The sequence below is a fragment of the Emydura macquarii genome, unplaced genomic scaffold (assembly GCF_026122565.2).
Source record: "Emydura macquarii macquarii isolate MOO-44397 ecotype Brisbane River unplaced genomic scaffold, CSIRO-AGI_Emac_v2 contig_1790, whole genome shotgun sequence".
Lineage (NCBI taxonomy): Eukaryota > Metazoa > Chordata > Testudines > Chelidae > Emydura > Emydura macquarii.
In genome coordinates, this window is record NW_027131927.1 from 7,934,200 (window position 1) to 7,953,185 (window position 18,986).

Sequence of the window (18,986 nt, forward strand, 5' to 3'; positions counted from 1 at the left end):
ATGGGACAGGGGACAGTGTCCGTCCCATCCTCAGGGGTGCAGTCCAGACAAAGAACGTAAGGACCATTCTTCAGATGAGGAATCGGACCCAGGGGAGAGACCCTCCACGGGGCCACCCCATCACCAGGGGGGTGAGCACCCACAGTCCTCCTCCCCCTTCCCAGACAAAGCAGCCTCCAGGGACCACAGGGCGCCGCTGAGAGACTTCAGGGCGCACCAGGAGCTGCTGAAAAGGGTGGCCTCTAACTTGAACCTGGAGGTCAGGGAACTATCAGAGGAGGAGGATACCCTTTTCGGTGTTCTAGGGGCAGAGGGCCCATCAAGGGTTGCCTTGCTAGTTCATGACAGGGTCCTTAAGCTTCCTAAGGCCCTGTGGCAAACCCCTGCCTCGGTAGCCTCTACATCCAAGGGCGCCGAAAATAAATATTATGTCCCTGCTGAGGGGTTCGAGTTCCTCTTTACACACCCGGCCCTGGGAACCCTAGTGGTGGATGCGGCCAGTCAGAGGGACAGGGAGGAGTACCAAGTTTCCACTCCCAAGAACAAGGAAAACAAAAAAAATGGACTTGTTTGGGAGAAAAGTTTATTCAACTGCGGCATTACAGTTCAGGATTTCAAACCACCAGGCCCTACAGGGCAAATATAACTTTAATCTCTGGGACTCCCTCAGGCAGTTTGCTGAGGTGTTGCCCCAGGAGCAGGCAGTGGACTTCGCCACGGTCCTTGAGGAGGGGATCACGGTGGCTGGGGCGGCACTCCAAACCGCCAGTGATGATGCACACAGCAAGCAAGGCTATGGTCTCTGCTATCGCCATGCGGTGGTGTTCGTGGCTGCAGTCCTCGGGGCTCTCACAGGAAGTGCAGCAGTCGATTCAGAACCTCCCCTTTGATGGGTCAGGCCTGTTTTCAGACAAAACTGATGAGAAGCTGCATGGCCTTAAGAATTTGCGGGCCACGCTTCGTTCCTTGGGCCTCTATACACCCCAAGCCTCGAGGCGACAGTCACGGCCCCAAGCACAGCAACAACTTAGGCCACCACCTAGGCCCTTTCAGCCAAATAGGGGCAGAGACAGAAACAGGTTCAGACAGCGTAACTGGCCCCCTAGCTCGTCCTCAGCCTCCCACCAAGGGCCCCCCAAAGATTCAGGTAATAGAAAAGGACAATTTTGATGGTGTGCCTGAGGGTGGCACCCATACTGTCTCCCTGGATCCGTCCTATCCTTTCTTAGACAGATTAAAGCCCTTCTACGAAGAATGGGCAAGCATTACATCAGACCATTGGGTCCTTGGAATAGTCCTCCGAGAATACGCCCTACAGCTCACATCCCGCCCCCCAAACAACCCTCCCCCCCGTCCCTCTTCAGGGACCCCTCTCACGAGCAACTCCTCTTGCAGGACGTAATCACCCTCCTTGACATGGGGGCGGTGGAAACGGTTCCCCAGAACGAAATAGGGAGAGGATTCTATTCCAGATACTTCCTCATCCCCAAGGTGAGGGGGGGCTTGAGGCCCATATTAGACCTGCGCCGTCTAAACAAATTCATCAAGCAGCTCAGGTTCCACATGGTCTCCCTGGCCTCCATTATCCCTGCTTTGGATCCAGGAGATTGGTATGTCGCCCTCGACCTGAAGGATGCATACTTCCATGTATTTATCCTTCCCAGCCACAGGCGCTTCCTTCGATTTATGGTGGCGGGTTCCCACTATCAATTTACGGCCCTGCCCTTTGGCCTCTCGTCCACCCCCAGGGTATTCACCAAGTGCATGGTGGTAGTGGCTGCCCATCTGAGGCGCAGGGGGGTGCAGATTTTCCCTTACCTGGATGACTGGTTAATCAGGGGCAGGTTCAGGTCCCACATACAGGACAGTGTGACCCTCACCTGTGCCACATGCAGCAGGTTGGGTCTGCTCATAAATGAGCAGAAATTGACTCTAACCCTGGTGCAATGTATAGAGTTCGTAGGGGCCACCCTAGACACTTCCCAGGCTAGAGCCTTCCTCCTGCAACCTCGGTTCGAGGCTATGGCTGTGATTATTGCCTAGCTGCACTGGTGCCCCACGATGAAAGCCAGGCACTGCCTGCAGCTGTTAGGGCACATGGCAGTCTGCACATACGTGGTACGGCTGGCTCGCCTCAAACTCAGGCCGCTCCAGGCATCGTTGGCCTCGGCGTACGTGCCAAGCAGACACCCCTTGAACAGGGTGGTCACGGTTCCCCCGTCAGTCCTAGTCTTCCTGAATTGGTGGAGGACCCCTGGGGAAGTGTTGAGGGGCGTCCCCTTCAGGGATCTGGCCCCGTTGGTTACCCTGATCTCCGATGCCTCAGATGTGGGATGGGGATCCCACATCAGTGCTGACCTGAGCACTCAGGGGCTCTGGATGGAGGAGGAGAGGTGCCTGCACATCAATGTAAAAGAACTCAGGGCCGTCAGACTGGCATGCAAGGTGTCCCTCAGGTTCCTGACGGGCAGGGTGGTGCAGGTGCTGATGGACAATACCGCAGCCATGTTTTATATCAATAGGCAAGGGGGTGCGCGCTCCTCGGCCCTCTGCCAGGAAGCTATCTGCTTGTGGGACTTTGCAGTGAGGCACAACTTTCACTTGTCTGCCTCTCACCTCCCGGAGGTGAGGAACGATGAGGCAGACCACCTCAGCAGGTCATTTCTACCCCGCCACGACTGGTCATTGCACCTGGAGGTAGTGACTTTTATCTTCCGCAAGTGGGGTGTTCCCCAAATGGACTTATTCACGTCGTCCTGGAACAAAAAGTGACCGAGGTTTTGCTCACTCCAGGGTTGTGAGCCGGGATCGATATCCGACGCATTCCTCATCGAGTGGAAGGGGACCCTCATGTATGCGTTCCCCCCCATTCTGCTCCTGCCCAAGGTCCTCTTGAAAATCAAGAGGGACAAGGCGGACATAATACTCATCGCTCTGGCCTGGCCGAGACAGCATTGGTTCAGTATGCTGATAGACCTGTCGATCGCCCTGCCAGTGGAACTCCCGAGATGACACGACCTGCTTTCCCAGGACCATGGTCGCCTGCTCCACCCGGACCTGGACTCCCTACACTTCACGGCCTGGAGGCTCTGTGGCTGATGGTGGGGGAGAGAGCCTGCTTGGCGCAGGTTCAACAAATTCTGCTGGGCAGCAGAAAACCTTCAACAAAGGTCGTGTATTGGGCTAAGTGGAGGCGGTTTACCTGCTGGGCGGAGTCCCAGGGTATCCCGCCAAGCCTCTCTCCTATCCAGGTGATTCTGGAGTACCTACTCCAGCTAAAACTCCACGGTCTGGCGCTGGCCTCCCTGAAGGTCCATCTGGCAGCCATCTCGGCTTTCCATCAGCCGCTAGACGGGAGATCCCTGTTCTCCGACCCCATGTCGGTCAGGTTCCTTAAGGGGGTGGAGAGGCTTTATCTGCAGGTCCGTGACCCGGTGCCTCCCTGGGATCTCAACTTGGTCCTCTCCAGACTTACGGGGCCCCCCTTTGAGCCCATGGCTTCATGCCCTCTGCTCGTCCTCTCATGGAAGGTAGCCTTCCTGGTGGCCATTACCTCAGCTAGGAGGGTCTCCGAGATTAGAGCTTTGACCTTGGAGCCCACCTACACCGTGTTCTATAAGGATAAGGTGCAGTTGAGACCCCACCCAGCCTTCCTGCCCAAGGTGGTCTCCCAGTTTCATTATAACCAAGATATCTTCCTCCCGGTGTTTTTTCCCAAACCACATGGTTCGGAGGAGGAGCGGAGATGGCATTCGCTGGATGTGAGACGAGCCCTGGCTTACTACATCGACAGGAAGAAGCCGTTCCAGAAGTCGACGCAGCTCTTCGTCGCAGTGGCGGCCCGGATGAAAGGGTCACCTGTCTCCACCCAGCGCATCTCCGCATGGATCATCTCCTGCAACAAGTGCTGCTATAAGCAGGCGAATGTGCCACTTCCAGGTGTCATCACAGCACACTCAACCAGAGCTCAAGCCTCGTCTGCGGCCTTCCTGGAGAGGGTGCCCCTGCAGGACATCTGCAAAGTTGCCACCTGGTCATCGGTTCACACCTTCACATCCCACTACACCATCGTTCAGCAGGCGAGAGAGGACGCGGGCTTCGACAGAGCCGTGCTGAGGGCAGCCCACCAGTAACTCCTACCCACCTCCAAGGTATTGCTTTTTAATCACCTATATTGGAATGGACATGAGCAATCACTCAAAGTAGAAAACAGGGTTACTTACCAGTAACTGTTGTTCTTCGAGATGTGTTGCTTATGTCCATTCCACACCCACCCTCTGTCCCCGCTGTCGGAATCAGCAGAAAGAAGGGACTGAGAGGCTATAGGGTTGGCAGTGCCTCATATACCGTGGCATGAGCGTGGGACTCCAGGGGACACTAGAGCCGACCCTAAAGGGTCTGCTAAGGGGAAAAAGTTCTGGGAACCATGCACGCTGGCATGCACTCACCTGTATTGGAATGGACATGAGCAACACATCTCGAAGAACAACAATTACTGGTAAGTAACCCTGTTTATTTCTTACATCTTGAGTTTTTTTGTTTATCATCCAGTTGCACATATTTTCCGCCAAGCCTTGTAATAACTAAAACAAAAAGATTGAAAGCAAAATCCTCCCAAAGAAATCCTGAAGGATTAAAAAAAATTAAACCTTTTTTAAAAGTCTGGTATAGCTCATCTGTATCCCTGCTAGAAATTCCATTCCTAGGGTTAACTTTTTCTGAATGACAGGAACTGTGTAATGGCTTTGAAACATTTCACTGTAACTGCTGCAGTAACATTTCATGGCTTTCCCTTAGGCTTTCTTTGCTTAGTGTCTGAACATGTTTTACCCTTCTTGTTGCCTTTTAAACTAGCTAAACATCCATTTACAGTTAAGGCAAAGATAAATATACTTCTTTAATACAGGGCCAAGTCCTCAATGCAGCACATGGAATGCAGTAATCCAAGCTTCAGGGCATATTAATAACCCAGGGTTAAATCCTAGCCCTATTGAAGTCAATGGCAAAACTCCCGTTGATTTAAATAGGGCAGGATTTCACCCCAGTATTTTGTGGCCACAATATTTGGTGTGTCAGAGACATTACAATACGTTGGTCGTTTGATTGCTAGAAATAATGAGCGGTACTCATCATGTGAATTGATGTACTCAATTAACTAAAATCTGTAGCACTAATGGATGCTAGCTTCTCCAGACACCAAAAATCTTTACATCAAGACTTCTCTTTAAATTATGAGACCCACATCAAACTAATAAGGATTATACTTGCAAGTAATGTGACGGACGTGAAAAAATACCTGTTCCCGTATGAGATCAGTTAGTTGGATCATGTTTTGTTTGTTCTGGATCTTCTAAGATTTACTAGATTTCTAATAGGAGATTATAATTACATGGTTATTATTTAATTTTGTGTCTCATTCAAAGGAATAAAAATAGAAATTCAGATATTCCAAGTCTTTAACCTTTTGTTCATCTTTCCTCATGGATGGAAAATAGTTTTTCATGACAGTAAGGGAAGAAATTAATCAAAATGATGGTAAAAGTTGAAAGCGTAACTTGCACTTTTGAAGCAAGTAAAGTCATTATTTTGATATCCTCTTATGGATCTTGTAACCTATGTGATTGTACATTGGATCCAGATTCAAAACATGTTTCAGCGTCTGTACTATCTCCCGATTCTTGAAAGACTGGTGTATAGAAAGTCAAGAAGGTTTAAGCTTGTTAGGAATCTTCATCTTTGAGGTTAATTGTCAGACTTTTTATTTTTCATGTCTTCACTTAAGATATTTGAGTTTTTTCCGGTCTAAACAATCAAACTTTTTTCAAAAGCGTTTTTCATTTTTTGTATTGAAAAAAGACCAATCTTAGAATCATAGAATTGGAAGGGACCTCAGGAGGTCATCTAGTCCAACCCCCTGCTCAAATCAGGACTAACCTCAGCTAAATAATCCCACTGAGGGTTTTGTCAAGCCGCAGTTTAAAAACCTCTAAAGATGGAGATTCCACCACCTCCCTAGGTAACCCTTTCCAGTGCTTCACCACCCTCCTAGAGAAAAACTTTTTCCTAATGTCCAACCTAGACCTCCCCCACTGCGACTTGAGACCGTTGCTCCTTGTTCTGTCATCTGTCACCACTGAGAACAGCCTAGCTCCATCCTCCCTGGAACCCGCTTTCATGTAGTTAAAGGCTGCTATCAAATCCCCCCTCATTCTTCTCTTCTGCAGACTAAACAAGCTTAGTTCCCTCAGCCTCTCCTCATAAGTCTTGTGCTCCAGCCCCTAATCATTTTTGTTGCCCTCCGCTGGACTCTCTCCAACTTCTCTACATTCTTTTTGTAGTGGGGGGCCCAAAACTAGACACAATACTCCAAATGCGGCCTCACCAATGCCGAACAGAGGGGAATAATCACTTCCTGCGATCTGCTGGCAATGCTCCTACTAATGCAGCCCAATATGCTATTAGCCTTCTTGGCAACCAGGGCACACTGCTGACTCATCCAGCTTCTTGTCCACTATAACCCCCTGGTCCTTTTCTGCAGAACTGTTGCCTAGCTCATCAGTCCCCAGTCTGTAGCTGTGCATAGGATTCTTCTGTCCTAAGTGCAGGACTCTGCACTTGTCCTTGATGAACCTCATCAGATTTCTTTTGGTCCAATCCTCCATTTTGTTTAGGTCCTTCTGTATACTATCCCTACCTTCCAGGGTATCTACCACTCCCCAAGCTTAGTGTCATCTGCAAACTTGCTGAGGGTGCAATCTACCCCAGATCATTAATGAAGATGTTGAACAAAACCGGCCTCAGGACTGACCCCTCGGGCACTCCGCTTGTGACCGGCTGCCAGCTAGACATGGAGCCATTGATCACTACTCGTTGAGCCCTATGCTCTAGCAAGTTCTCTATCCATTTTATAGTCCATTCATCCAACCCATACTACTTTAACTTGCTGATAAGAATACTGTGAGAGACCGTATCAAAAGCTTTGCTAAAGTTAAGGTATATCATGTCCACCGCTTTCCCCACATCCACAGAGCCAGTCACCTCTTCATAGAAAGCAATCAGGTTGGTCAGGCATGACTTTCTTTTGGTGAATCCATGTTGACTGTTCCTGATCACCTTCCTCTCTTCCAAGTGCCTTAAAATGGATTCCTTGAGGACCTGTTCCATGATTTTTCCAGGGATTGAGGTGAGGCTGACCAGTCTGTAGTTCCCTGAATCCTCTTTTCTCCCTTTCTTGAAGATGGGCACTATATTTGCTTTTTTCCAGTCATCAGGGACCTCCCACAATTGCCACGAGCTTTCAAAGATAATAGCCAATGGCTCTGAAATCACATCAGCCAACTCCCTCAGCATCCTCGGGTGCATTGCATCTGGCCTCAGGAACTTGTGTATGTCCAATCTTTCTAAATAGTCTTGGATCTGTTCCTTCAGCATTGCGGGATGTTCACCTCTTTCCCATTCTGTGCTGTCCAGTGCAGTAGTCTGGGAACTGACCTTGTCTGTGAAGACAGAGGCAAAAAAGGCATTGAGTACCTCAACTTTCTCCACATCTTGTGTCACTAGGTTGCCTCCCCCATTCTGTAAGGGGCCCACACTTCCACTAATCTTCCTTTTGTTGGTAACATACCTGTAGAAACCCTTCTTGTTCCCCTTCACGTCCCTTGCTAGCTGCAACTCTAATTGTGCTTTGGCCTTCCTGATTTCACTCCTGCATGTTCGAGCAGTATTTTTATAATCCTCCCTAGTCATCTGACCAAGCTTCCACTTCTTGTAAGCTTCTTTTTTGCTTTTAAGTTCGCCAAGGACATCTTTGTTAAGCCAAGCACTGAGGGCTGCTCATTTCCTCCCCATTCTGTGCTGTCCAGTGCAGTAGTCTGGGAGCTGACCTTGTCTGTGAAGCCAGAGGCAAAAAAAAGCACTGAGTACTTCAGCTTTTTCCACATCTGTCACTAGGTTGCCTCCCCCATTCTGTAAGGGACCCAACTTTCCCTGACCTTCTTCTTGTTGCTAACATACCTTCTTGTTATCCTTCATGTTCCTTACTAGCTACAACTCCAGTTGTGATTTGGCCTTCCTGATTTCACCCCTGCATGCTCGAGCAGCATTTTTATACTCCTCCTTAGACATCTGTCCAAGATTCCACTTTTTGTAAGCTTCCTTTTTGTGTTTAAGCTCACCGAAGATTTCTTTGTTAAGCCAAGCTGGTTGCCTGCCATATTTGCTATTCTTTCTGCACATTGGGATGGTTTGTTCCTCTGTCCTGAATAAAGTTTCTTTAAAATAGGTCTCAGTCTTGTATGGTGTCCTAATCCTGTCAGTTCTACACTCCTCCAAGAAGCCCTCCAGCAAAAACAGGGGAGTCAAGATGTGATTTTTCTAATGTAGAAAAACCCAAGCAGAAAAAAATGCTTTACAAAAAAACAGGAACCTTGCATATATTTATGATGGAGTATTACTGAGACACCTGGTCCTATGCTCTCCTGCCAAATCCATACCCATCTGGAGGCAAGTGAATGATGGTGTTAACTGAAATCCACTCCCAACTGGTGGTAATACTTTGAACTCATCAGAGCCTCTCGGTTTCATAAAGGCATGGACAGAGAAGAGGAGTGCCTTTTGTATTTATCCATAACGTGAGCATCTTTGCTTCCCTCTTGCAGGACCGATATGCCCTTCTTGAGCCCACAGTGGCATCCTCATTTGAAATCATGCCTCCCCCAAGAAAACAGGGGAGAGTCCTGAGACAAAGATGCCTCTTTCTTTTTAACAAGTTTCCTCGACCCTCCTGGGGTCAGGTGATCGTCCATGTCTGGCAATGGGCTCAAAGGTGCTTAGGCCAATCCTAATTCCTGTATGTATGCCTCTGCTGGGTATGGAAACACAGCCTTGTGTGTGTTTGTCTGCATATGTTCAAACCATGTGAGAGACACATCTGGGGATATGACCTAGCAGAGTTTCATATCTGTACATATGACAGACATTGCAGGAAACATGCTACCATAACAATAATGTTCAGTATGTCATGAGCATTCCAAAAACACCTGACATGGCACACTTTGTATCAAACAATACACAGTTACTCTATAAGGGTGAATATGAACGATACACAAATCACACCATAAAGGTATACGTGGGGTACAGCATGTCACAGTAGCCCCATTGAAGTCACTCGTGCTTAAAGTGAAACATGCATGTAAGTATAAACAGTACTGTGACCTTAGACTGTAAACTCTTCTGGGCAGAGATCGTTTCTTACTATGTGTATGTACAACATATAGCACACCAAGGGCTTGATCTGAGTTAGGACCTCTAGGTGCTACTATAATACTGCTGGCAATAATAATAATAATAATAATAATGATTAATAATAATTAATTGTTGTTATTTAAACAGACATAGCTTGATTTATAATTTTTTACTTTTGTTAAATATTTCTATGCATCAAATTATTTATTTTAAAAATAGCCTAAAAATGTAGGAAAAAAACATATAATAACTCAGTAGCAGAGGCTGCAGGAAATAGTTCTAGAGCAATCAAAGGTGCAAAATAAATGGCAAGAGTTTGAAATTTTTTCAAAAACTAAAACAAATGATTGAAAATATAAAATACAACTCTACAAATGTTTTTGAATACCCAAAACTCTCTTTTTACCCTTGTAATTATTTTTTAGGAATAAAAAATAAGACATAATAAAATAGGTTTTATTTTTAAGACAACAAGAGTTCTGTGGCACTTTAAAGACTAACAAATTTAATATTTGTAGACATAAGCTTTCGAGAGACTTAGCTCTCTTCTTCAGATGCAGTAATACAGAGTATGAAGAAGAGAGCTAAGTCTCTCGAAAGCTTATGTCTACAAATATTAAATTTGTTAGTCTTTAAAGTGCCACAGAACTCTCATTGTCTTTGCTGTATAAAGACTAACACGGCTACCCCTCTGGTTTTATTTTTAGTTAATTTAGCATTTTGCAATCAGGATTGGAGTCCAACATCCTAGAAAAAATGCTTTTTATTGGTGTATTTGAATTACAACTGTGTACATTTCTGGAAAAAAAACCACTAAAAATGCTTGCTTCATTAGCAATTAAATAAACACAGAAACTGAAAAAATACTCCAGAGCTTTTATAAGCAATCTCATTCACTGTGTGCATCCTACATTCCCACACTATGCATATTGGTGAGTTATTTTGAGTAACCCAGAAACGAACCACCACAAGCATTATGTGTTATAGCAGCACAATTAAGCTTGAATTCCAATGAAAGCTTTCTTCAAGAAATTTTCCCCTTTAAATTCCTTTTAAAACTGATTCTTGAAACATCATCATTTTATATCTGCTGTCTTCAGATTAAACTGAACATTACAATTCCTAATTACTACAAAAATGAAATGTTATTGATAGTCAAAGTGTTTCAATAATAATACTTTAAAAAAGTATCAGTAATGCTAGTAGACTTTTGTGGCCATTGGCTCATAAATACACTTTTAGGGCTGAGATATTCAAAATCACTCAAGATTGGCCCTACTCTGTTGTTCTCATTGACTTAAAGGGCAGTTTCTCCACTGAAGACATGGGACGAAATCCTGGCCTCATTTAAATGAATGATAAAACAGCCACTGAAGTCAATGGAGCAGTTACACACACATACACTCCTCTCCTCTGACCCCCCCCAACCCACCTCCCCCCCAGAGATGTACTCACCAGACTATACTGGTTCTGAAAGAGAGGAAACTTACATAACGGCTCAGATTTCCCTCTTAATTCACCCCATTGCAGCAGTCCTTGCAGCTTGCATAGACATCTGTTGAAGGGACACTTAGAGTACTGAAATCTCTAGGCACAACAGGTGAATTAAGAAACGAAATCTAGGGCAATAGTAATTAGAAAAGGAAAAGGTCTATTAAATTGTTAGGACAGGATATAACCCTTCAATAAAGGATGTATCAACTTTTATAATACACTTTTACCTTTGCCAAATGATCTCTGTTTCCTGGATTTTCTGGTTCAAGCCAGATCTCTACGATATTTTAAAGGCATAAGCTAAAGTAGTGTTTGTTTTGTTTTTTTCTCTTCAAAACACAGGCATTGACTTGAAAAAAAATAAATTTTAAAACACACCAGCTGAAAATCAGTTCATCCTTTACTTATGGAAGTGGGGACACCAGAACTGGACCCAGGATCCAGTGCTGGTCTCACTAATGCCATATATGATGGTAATACCACCTCCCAATCCTATTCAATATTCTCCTGCTTATCCATCCAAGGATCACATTTGCTGTCTTAGCTACAGCATCATATGGGGAGCTCCTGGTCAGCTGCTTTCCACCATGACCCCTAAGTCCTCTTCTGAGCCACTGTTTTCTGTTACAGTCCTCCTTCCATGGCTTACATTCTTGGTTCTTAGATGTATGATCTTGCAGTTAGCCCACCTTACCATATGATCCAGATCTCTCTGTACGATTGATCTGTCTTTATCACTGTTTACTACTCTATCAATGTGTGTGACAGCTCCTAACTTCACCAAAAATGATTGTATATAGGCTTCCAGATCATTGTTAAAGACATTGAATAGCATTGAGGTAAGACCAGATCCCCGTGAATCCCGTTAGAAATGGTTCCATTAGATGATGATTCCTCATTTATAATTACTTTTTGAGATCTATTACTTAGCTAATTTTTAGTCCAGTTAATGTGGGCTACATCGGTTTTATATAGTGCCAGTTTTTAAATTAGAATGTCATGCTACTGGACCAACTTTTGTTGGTGAGCGAGACAAGCTTTGGAGCCACACAGAGCTCTTCTTCAGGTCTGGAAAATGAACTCTGTGTCACAGGTAAATGCAAGGTGGAACAGATTGTTCAGCATAAATAGTTAGCACATATTGTAAGGAACCATTCAAGGTAGAGCGACCCATTAACTCTGCAGTCATAGAACAAAAAGGGGAGGGGTTAGTGGGTTACAGATTGTTGTAATAAGCCATAAATCCAGTGTGTCTGTTCAGTCCATGATTTTTAGTGTCTAGCAGAGTTATGAATTTAAGCTCCCAGGCTCATCTTTTGAAAATGTTGTGCAGGTTTCCTGCATCTCTACAGCACACTTCCTTTAACCCACTGGTTTTTCTCTCTGCCATTCTACTGTTCTGCTTTCCTCTCCATTTCCATCTAACTTAGGTATTCATGTGGCCCCCATTACTATAGTATTTGAGCACCTTACAGTCTTTAATATATTTAACCTCTTACACCCCTGTTAAGGCAGAGTAGTTCTATTATTCCCATGGGGCAGATGGGGAACTGAGACACAGAGAGACTACAGGACTTGTGCAAAGCCACGCAGGGATCAGTGGAAGAGCAGGGAACCAAACCCAAGTCTCTTGAGTCATTGGCTAACACCAGAACCATGCAACCATACTTCTTCTCTGGAAGCATTCCCCCACTTGTCCTCCCATTTCCAGTAACAGCCTCGATACTTCCTTCCTTCTCCACTAGTTTTGTCTTCTCCCTAATATTGCCTCCCAGCATGCCCCTTCCTGTCTCTGTCAACCTCCCTCCTCTACCAATCCTTTTGCAGCATCTGTCACCACACCCACTCCTGGGCCTGGTCTACAACAGCAAACTAGAATCAGTAGTTTTACAAAGGACACAACCTCACCAGCAGCAGCAGTGGTAGAAGCTGTAGTGGAGCCCTGTCTACATTATTGTGGTATGCAATAGTGGGTCCTTTGGTGTGGTGGTGTGTGAACAAGAGGCTCAGCATTCTCTTGCCCAGGCCTATAGGCAGAGGTGTGGGAGAAGGGATTCCCTCTGGATCCATTCTGATGGAGGAAAGAGAGCGACAGACACACTAGGCCCATGTTTGATCTTTCACCTTCTGTGGTGGGATTCCCTCCAGCAGAGGAAGCAGGACTTCTCCAGGGCACTGCCTTTGAAAAGCAGGACTTGGCTCAGCCAGCTTAATTTGGGAGTTGGCCTGGCTGGCCCAGCAGTGGGGTAAGGACAGGGGATTTCCCCCAGAATATTAGGCTCTCAATGTGGCTTGTGCGGACAGTGCCTTTCCTTGGCACACCTTGGAAGACAGAAGATGGAGGGCTAAGGTAGCTGACCAGGCCAGTCAGTCACTCTGAGAAGACTATGGTGAGAGTCCACTCCCCCAACCCCTAGAAGGCTTACAGGATAAGTCTTGGGGTGTCCTGGAGACAGAAATGGGAGTAGTTTGGTGCAACAGAACTACGGCAGCCAGGAAGGTAAGTGTAGTAGCAGTTAGGGGGGTAGTTAGGAGAACAAAGGTGGGCAATAGGACAGGATTACCACCTGTCCTCATTTTTTGCAGGATAGTCCCTACATTCAAGCTACTGTCCCACTTCCAAGAGATGTAAGAGAGCTCAGCTCTAGAAAAAGAGAGACCTTTCTGCCCAAAGTGCCCTGTAGCGTGGGGAAGATGGGCAGAGTGGGAAGCCAGGAGCCCTTGAGTTCTAGTTCCAGCTTGTTCACCAGCTGCTATTATTTCAGTTCATTACATAACTCTTATTTTTAAGCAAGGCCTAGTATTCTTTGGCAGGAGGCCAGCAAGTGTCTCCTCCACAAACATCACTTCTGGCAGAGCTAGGAATAGAACGCAGATCTCTGAAATGGGAGACCAACTCTCAGCCATGCTGCCTTTCAGAAAGGCTGCCAGCATGTAGTCTGTCTGCAACCACTAGATGACGTTCCCTTAGTAGGGCCAGGAAGAGAACCCAGGAATCCCAGGACCCAATATTCTACTGTTGTCTAGCAAATATGTGGCACCCCTGGCAAAAGTCCCCCTCCCCTCTAGTGGCTGGGGCACATGGACAGTGACAGCTTGATTGCACAACCCCTGTAACTCAAGGGTACAGTCTATGCTGGGAATCCCTGGCTTCAAACTCTGCCAGTGAACTATGTGAGGAGTGATCCTGTCATTACAAACAGTATCAGGATGCAGGTGACCCTGGTGACCAGCGAGCAAGCGGGGTGGGGGTAATAGACATCTACAGGAGACCAAACTCGGAACTGTCCCTCTAAAAGCCAGACAGCTGGTCACCCTGAACGGCACAAGGGGCAGTGGGGGACCCCGATGGTGGGGCAGAGCCAGATCTGGGGCAGCGGGGGGCGGTCGCTGGTGACGGAGCGCGGGAGGGGGAGGGCGGGATGCTGACTGAGTGCAGTCAGACAGTGGCGGCGAGGAGCCGGGGCCGGGCGGGCCGGTCTGGGCCCCGCCCCGGGTAGGGCGGGCTCCGGGCCGGCGAGGGCGGTCTCCGGGCCGGGCCGACTCCGGGCCCCTCCCCCGGCAGGGCGATGCGGCGGCGTCGCTCCCGCCCTCCCTCCTAGTCAGACTCGTCCCCTCCCATTACCTTTCCCGGTTCGCTCCCGGAGCCGGCGCGGCGCTGAGGCGGAGCATGGGGCTAGCGGCTGCTGAGGCGCTGGCTGGAGGGCAGGGGACGCCCCGGCCCGGGGGCTAGCGAGGGCTGAGGCGAGCGCCGCGCGGGCCATGGCCGAGCCCGAGGTCCCCGAAGCGGCCCGGCGGTGGCGAGACGCCGCCCTGCGCGCGCGGAAGCTGCGGAGCAACCTGCGGCAGCTGAGCCTGGGCCCCCGCCACGAGCCCGAGCCCCCACCCGCGGGGCCGCCCGCGCCGCGCCGCCCGCCGCTGCCCGCTGGGCCGGGCGAGCCGGCGGCGCTGAGTCTGAGCGGGCGCGGCCTGGAGGAGCTGCCCGAGGGGCTGGGCGCCGCCCTGGGCAGCCTGCGCGTCCTCAGCCTGCGCAGGAACCGCCTGGCCCGCCTGCCCTCCGCGCTGCGCCACCTGGGCCGCCTGGCCGAGCTCGACCTCAGCCACAACCGGCTGCCCGGCCTGGGGGACGGCGAGGCGCTGGCGCCGCTGCGGGAGCTGCGCAAGCTGAGCCTGAGTCACAACCAGCTGGGCGCGGACGGTGCGGCGCTGCCCGGGCGGCTGGGCGCGCTGCGGCAGCTGGAGGAGCTGGACCTGAGCTTCAACCGCCTGCGCCGCCTGCCCGAGGCGCTGGGCCGCCTGCAGCAGCTGCGCTCGCTGGACGTGGACCACAACCAGCTGCCAGGCTTCCCGCCGCCGCTGCTGGAGCTGGGCGCGCTGGAGGAGCTGGACTGCTCGGGCAACCGGCAGCTGCGCGCCCTGCCCGAGGGCATCGCCGCCCTGCGCCGCCTCAAGATCCTGTGGCTGAGTGGCACTGGGCTGGGCGCGCTGCCCGAGGGGCTGTGCCGGCTGGGCGCCCTGGAGAGCCTCATGCTGGACGGCAACCAGCTGCGGGCCCTGCCTCCCGGCTTCAGCAGCCTGCAGCGCCTCAAGATGCTGAATCTCTCGTCCAACCTGCTGAGCGAGTTCCCGGAGGCTGTGCTGGCCCTGCCCGGCCTGGAGGAACTCTACCTGAGCCGCAACCAGCTCACCCTGCTGCCCGCCCGCCTCTGCCAGCTGCGCCAGCTCCGCACTCTCTGGCTGGACAACAACCGCCTCCGCTACCTGCCCGACTCCATCGTGCAGCTCCACAGCCTGGAGGAGCTCGTGCTGCAGGGCAACCAGATTGCCATCCTGCCCGAGGGCTTTGGGCAGCTCTCCCGGGTCAGCCTCTGGAAGATCAAGGACAACCCGCTCATCCAGCCCCCCTATGAGGTGTGCATGAAGGGCATCCCCTACATTGCCGCTTACCAGCAGGAGCTGGCACACTCCCAGCCTGCTCTCAAGCCCCGGCTCAAGCTAGTCCTCATGGGCCTGAAAGATGCTGGCAAGACCCTGCTGAGACGGTGCCTGATGGAGGAAGAGAGGCAAAGAGAGACTGCAACCGGCAGAGAGACTGGGAGAACCCTGCCCAGAGGATTTCCCATGCAGCAGCAAAGAGACATCATCCTGGTCCCAGCTCCTGAAGGTGTTGGGAAAACACAGCTAGGACATAGCCCCATTACTGAGCCCCAAGATGCTTTATCCCCAAAGGGCTCCTTGCTAGGACATGCCTCTACAGAGCAGCAGGACCTGTCCCTCACAGCTGCTGGGAAAATCCAGCTAGAGCATCATTCTGTTGAGCATCGTGACGCTCTCCTGTGTCCATCTCCAAAAGTTAATGGGGAAGTCCAGATAGGACATTGCCCCATGCTGCAGGAGCAAGATGCCCCCCTTACAGCCTTGGTAGCAGGACTGCCAGGCACCAGCCAGGGCATCGAGGTGACAGACTGGACGGCAGATGCAGAGAGGGGTCTGACCTTCATAGTGTATGAGCTGGCAGGTGACCCGAGCTACGATGTGATCCAGTCTTTCTTCTTCTCGCCGGGAGCCTTGTATGTGCTGGTGGTGAATCTGAGTGCCTACACCCCACGTGGCTTCTACTCCTCAGTGGGCTACTTCCTGCACTGGCTAGGTGCCAAGGTGCCCCATGCTGTAGTGTGTATGGTGGGCACCCATGCTGACCTGTGTGCTGAGCGAGAGCTGGAGGAGAAGTGCCTGGACATCCACCAGCAAATTGCCCTGCAGGAGAAGCGGGATGCTGAGGGACTCCAGGGCTTGGCCCAGCAGGTGGACGAAGCCCTGGGACAGGACTTTGACCTGCGCTGCTCCAGTCCCCATACTGCCTTCTACGGTGTTTCAGACAAGAACCTGCGGCGCAAGAAGGCTCAGTTCCAGTATCTGCTCAATCACCGGCTGCAGATCCTCTCGCCAGTGCTGCCCATCAGCTGCCAAGACCGCTACCAGGTGCGCCGCCTGCGGGATAAGCTTCTCTCAGTAGCTGAGCACCGGGAGATCTTCCCAAACCTGCATCGGGTGCTACCAAAGTCCTGGCAGGTGCTGGAAGAGCTGCACTTCCAGCCACAGGCGCAGCAACTGTGGCTCAGCTGGTGGGACTCGGCCAGGCTGGGCTTGCAGGCAGGCCTGACTGAGGATCGTCTTCAGAGTGCCCTGTCCTATTTGCATGAAAGTGGGAAGCTGCTGTACTTCGAGGAGCACCTGACCCTGCGGGAGTACGTATTCCACAACCTGCCCAGGCTCATTGACATCCTCAACATCTTCTGCCAGCGGGATGCCACGGTGCTGCTGCAGAAACTGCTCAGTGACACCCATATAGACGAACTGAGAACCACCCAGCTCCACCATTACGTGGAAGGGTTCCTGCTGCATGGGCTTCTCCCTGCCCACGTTATCCGCCTGCTTCTCAAGCCCCATATCCAGAGCCGGGAGGACCTGCATCTTATCTTGGAGCTGCTGGAGAAAATGGGACTCTGCTACTGCATCAATAAGCCCAAATGCAAACCCCTGAATGGGGCCACTGCCTGGTATAAGTTCCCCTGCTATGTGAAGAATGAAGTGCCCCACGCAGAGGCGTGGATCAATGGTACCAACCTGAGCGGACAGTCTTTTGTCATTGAACAGTTGCAGATTGAATACACCTTCCCCTTCATCTTCCCACCTGGGTTATTTGCACGCTACAGTGTCCAGATTAATAGCCATGTGGTTCAGCGGTCAGATGGCAAATATCAGATTTATGCCTACAGGGGGAAGGTGCCTGTGGTGGTGAGTTATAGGCCTGCGAGGAGCACACTGCAACCAGATACTCTGTCTATTGCTAGTCATGCATCTCTACCAAATATATGGACAGCCTGGCAAGCTATTACCCCCTTAGTGGAAGAACTGAATGTACTGCTTCAAGAATGGCCTGGTCTGTACTACACTGTGCACATCCTCTGTTCTAAGTGCCTTAAGAGAGGGTCACTCAACCCACACAGCTTTCCAGGTAAGGTGTACATCAGCTTGACTCTAGTAACTGTTACATGATTTAAATGTCACTCCAGAGCAATGGTTTCCAGAGCTGTTTGTTTTTTGGTGACTTTTTTAGATAATTCTCTTCTCAGCCTGATTCCCTCCCATCCCTACAGCTACAGTTCTTAGTTACGTGGGAAAACATTAGTATGGTACCAAGGAGACAGGCTTAAAATAAACTTAATTTGAGATGGGTGCTGCTGCTTGGTCATATTTCCCTTTGCCCACCCCCTTTTCTATCTGTATGGTCTATTTTCGTCCCTCAGTGTAGGGTCTTCACGTTGATTAAGACTGGACTGCCAAGTTGCACTGGTTTAATGGTTTCCAGATCACTGCATTTTTCTGTTCACTTTTGATTGCTTTCCCTTCACTTTTGGGGCTGTCTGTAATTCAGTCATGTTCAAATTTACACACTCAAAGAACCAAAAAGAAAGCTATGAAGCTGCCACTGTGTATGCAAAGAAAGTTTGTTTAGGTTTTTTTTGTTTGTTTAAAAAAGCCTTCAGAGAGCCTCAGATTCCTGTCCGGATCTAGGATGAAGACTCACTTCCTCAATACCAATGGGTGCTTAATCTTCTTTGTTAAACAGCTCTGCAGACCACCTAGCAGTGGTTTTCAGACCTCCGTTTCAGAGCCATTGTTTGGAGAATAACTCTGAAATATTTTTTTAAAGCCAGTTGAAAGCTTTAAGTATATGTGAAACTTTTTAAAACTAGCATTTGAAAGGTGATAGTTTATCAGAATGGTACATATCTTGGTAATGGAAAGTTTCAGAGGGCCTGTGGTTTGAATTCTGTTTTCCATTCAGTATGGATGCAGATGCTGTTGTTTCATTTTATAAGACTGTTGCCACCTTTGCTGCTACAGCCTCAAAGAGAACTAGAAAAAGGTGCTTTAGCAATCAGTGTGCATGTTGGCATAATCTTTGAGCTTTATAGCTTTTTATCCTCACTAATGAAAGTACTTTGAAATATATTTTATTTATAAAGATTTTGCATTGGAAAGGAGGTGGAGTAGGACTTAAACTGAGGATAGGAGGGCTGCTGCTTCAGCTCATGTGGTATAATGTGGATAATTTAAACTTTTCTTAGACTGGGGCACAAATAGCAGCTCTCTGCTTTAAAGAGCCTATGTCCTGGCTCAGTCAATGATATCTCCCCCACAGTGTATTAAGTTATATAAGTGACTGAAGGCGAGCATGAGCT

The 18,986-nt window shown here is 49.3% G+C and overlaps 1 protein-coding gene across 2 annotated transcripts in view; it reads left to right on the forward strand.

The window, feature by feature from the left end:
- The first annotated feature begins 14,192 nt into the window (after window positions 1-14,192).
- MFHAS1 (multifunctional ROCO family signaling regulator 1) overlaps window positions 14,193-18,986 on the forward strand; it is a 77,131-nt gene continuing 72,337 nt past the window's right edge. For both annotated transcript variants that reach the window (XM_067556872.1, XM_067556873.1), the window contains exon 1: window positions 14,193-17,755. In XM_067556872.1, coding sequence (XP_067412973.1) covers window positions 14,500-17,755 — 3,256 coding nt within the window. In that variant the 5' untranslated portion in view covers window positions 14,193-14,499. The remainder of the gene's footprint in view (window positions 17,756-18,986) is intronic.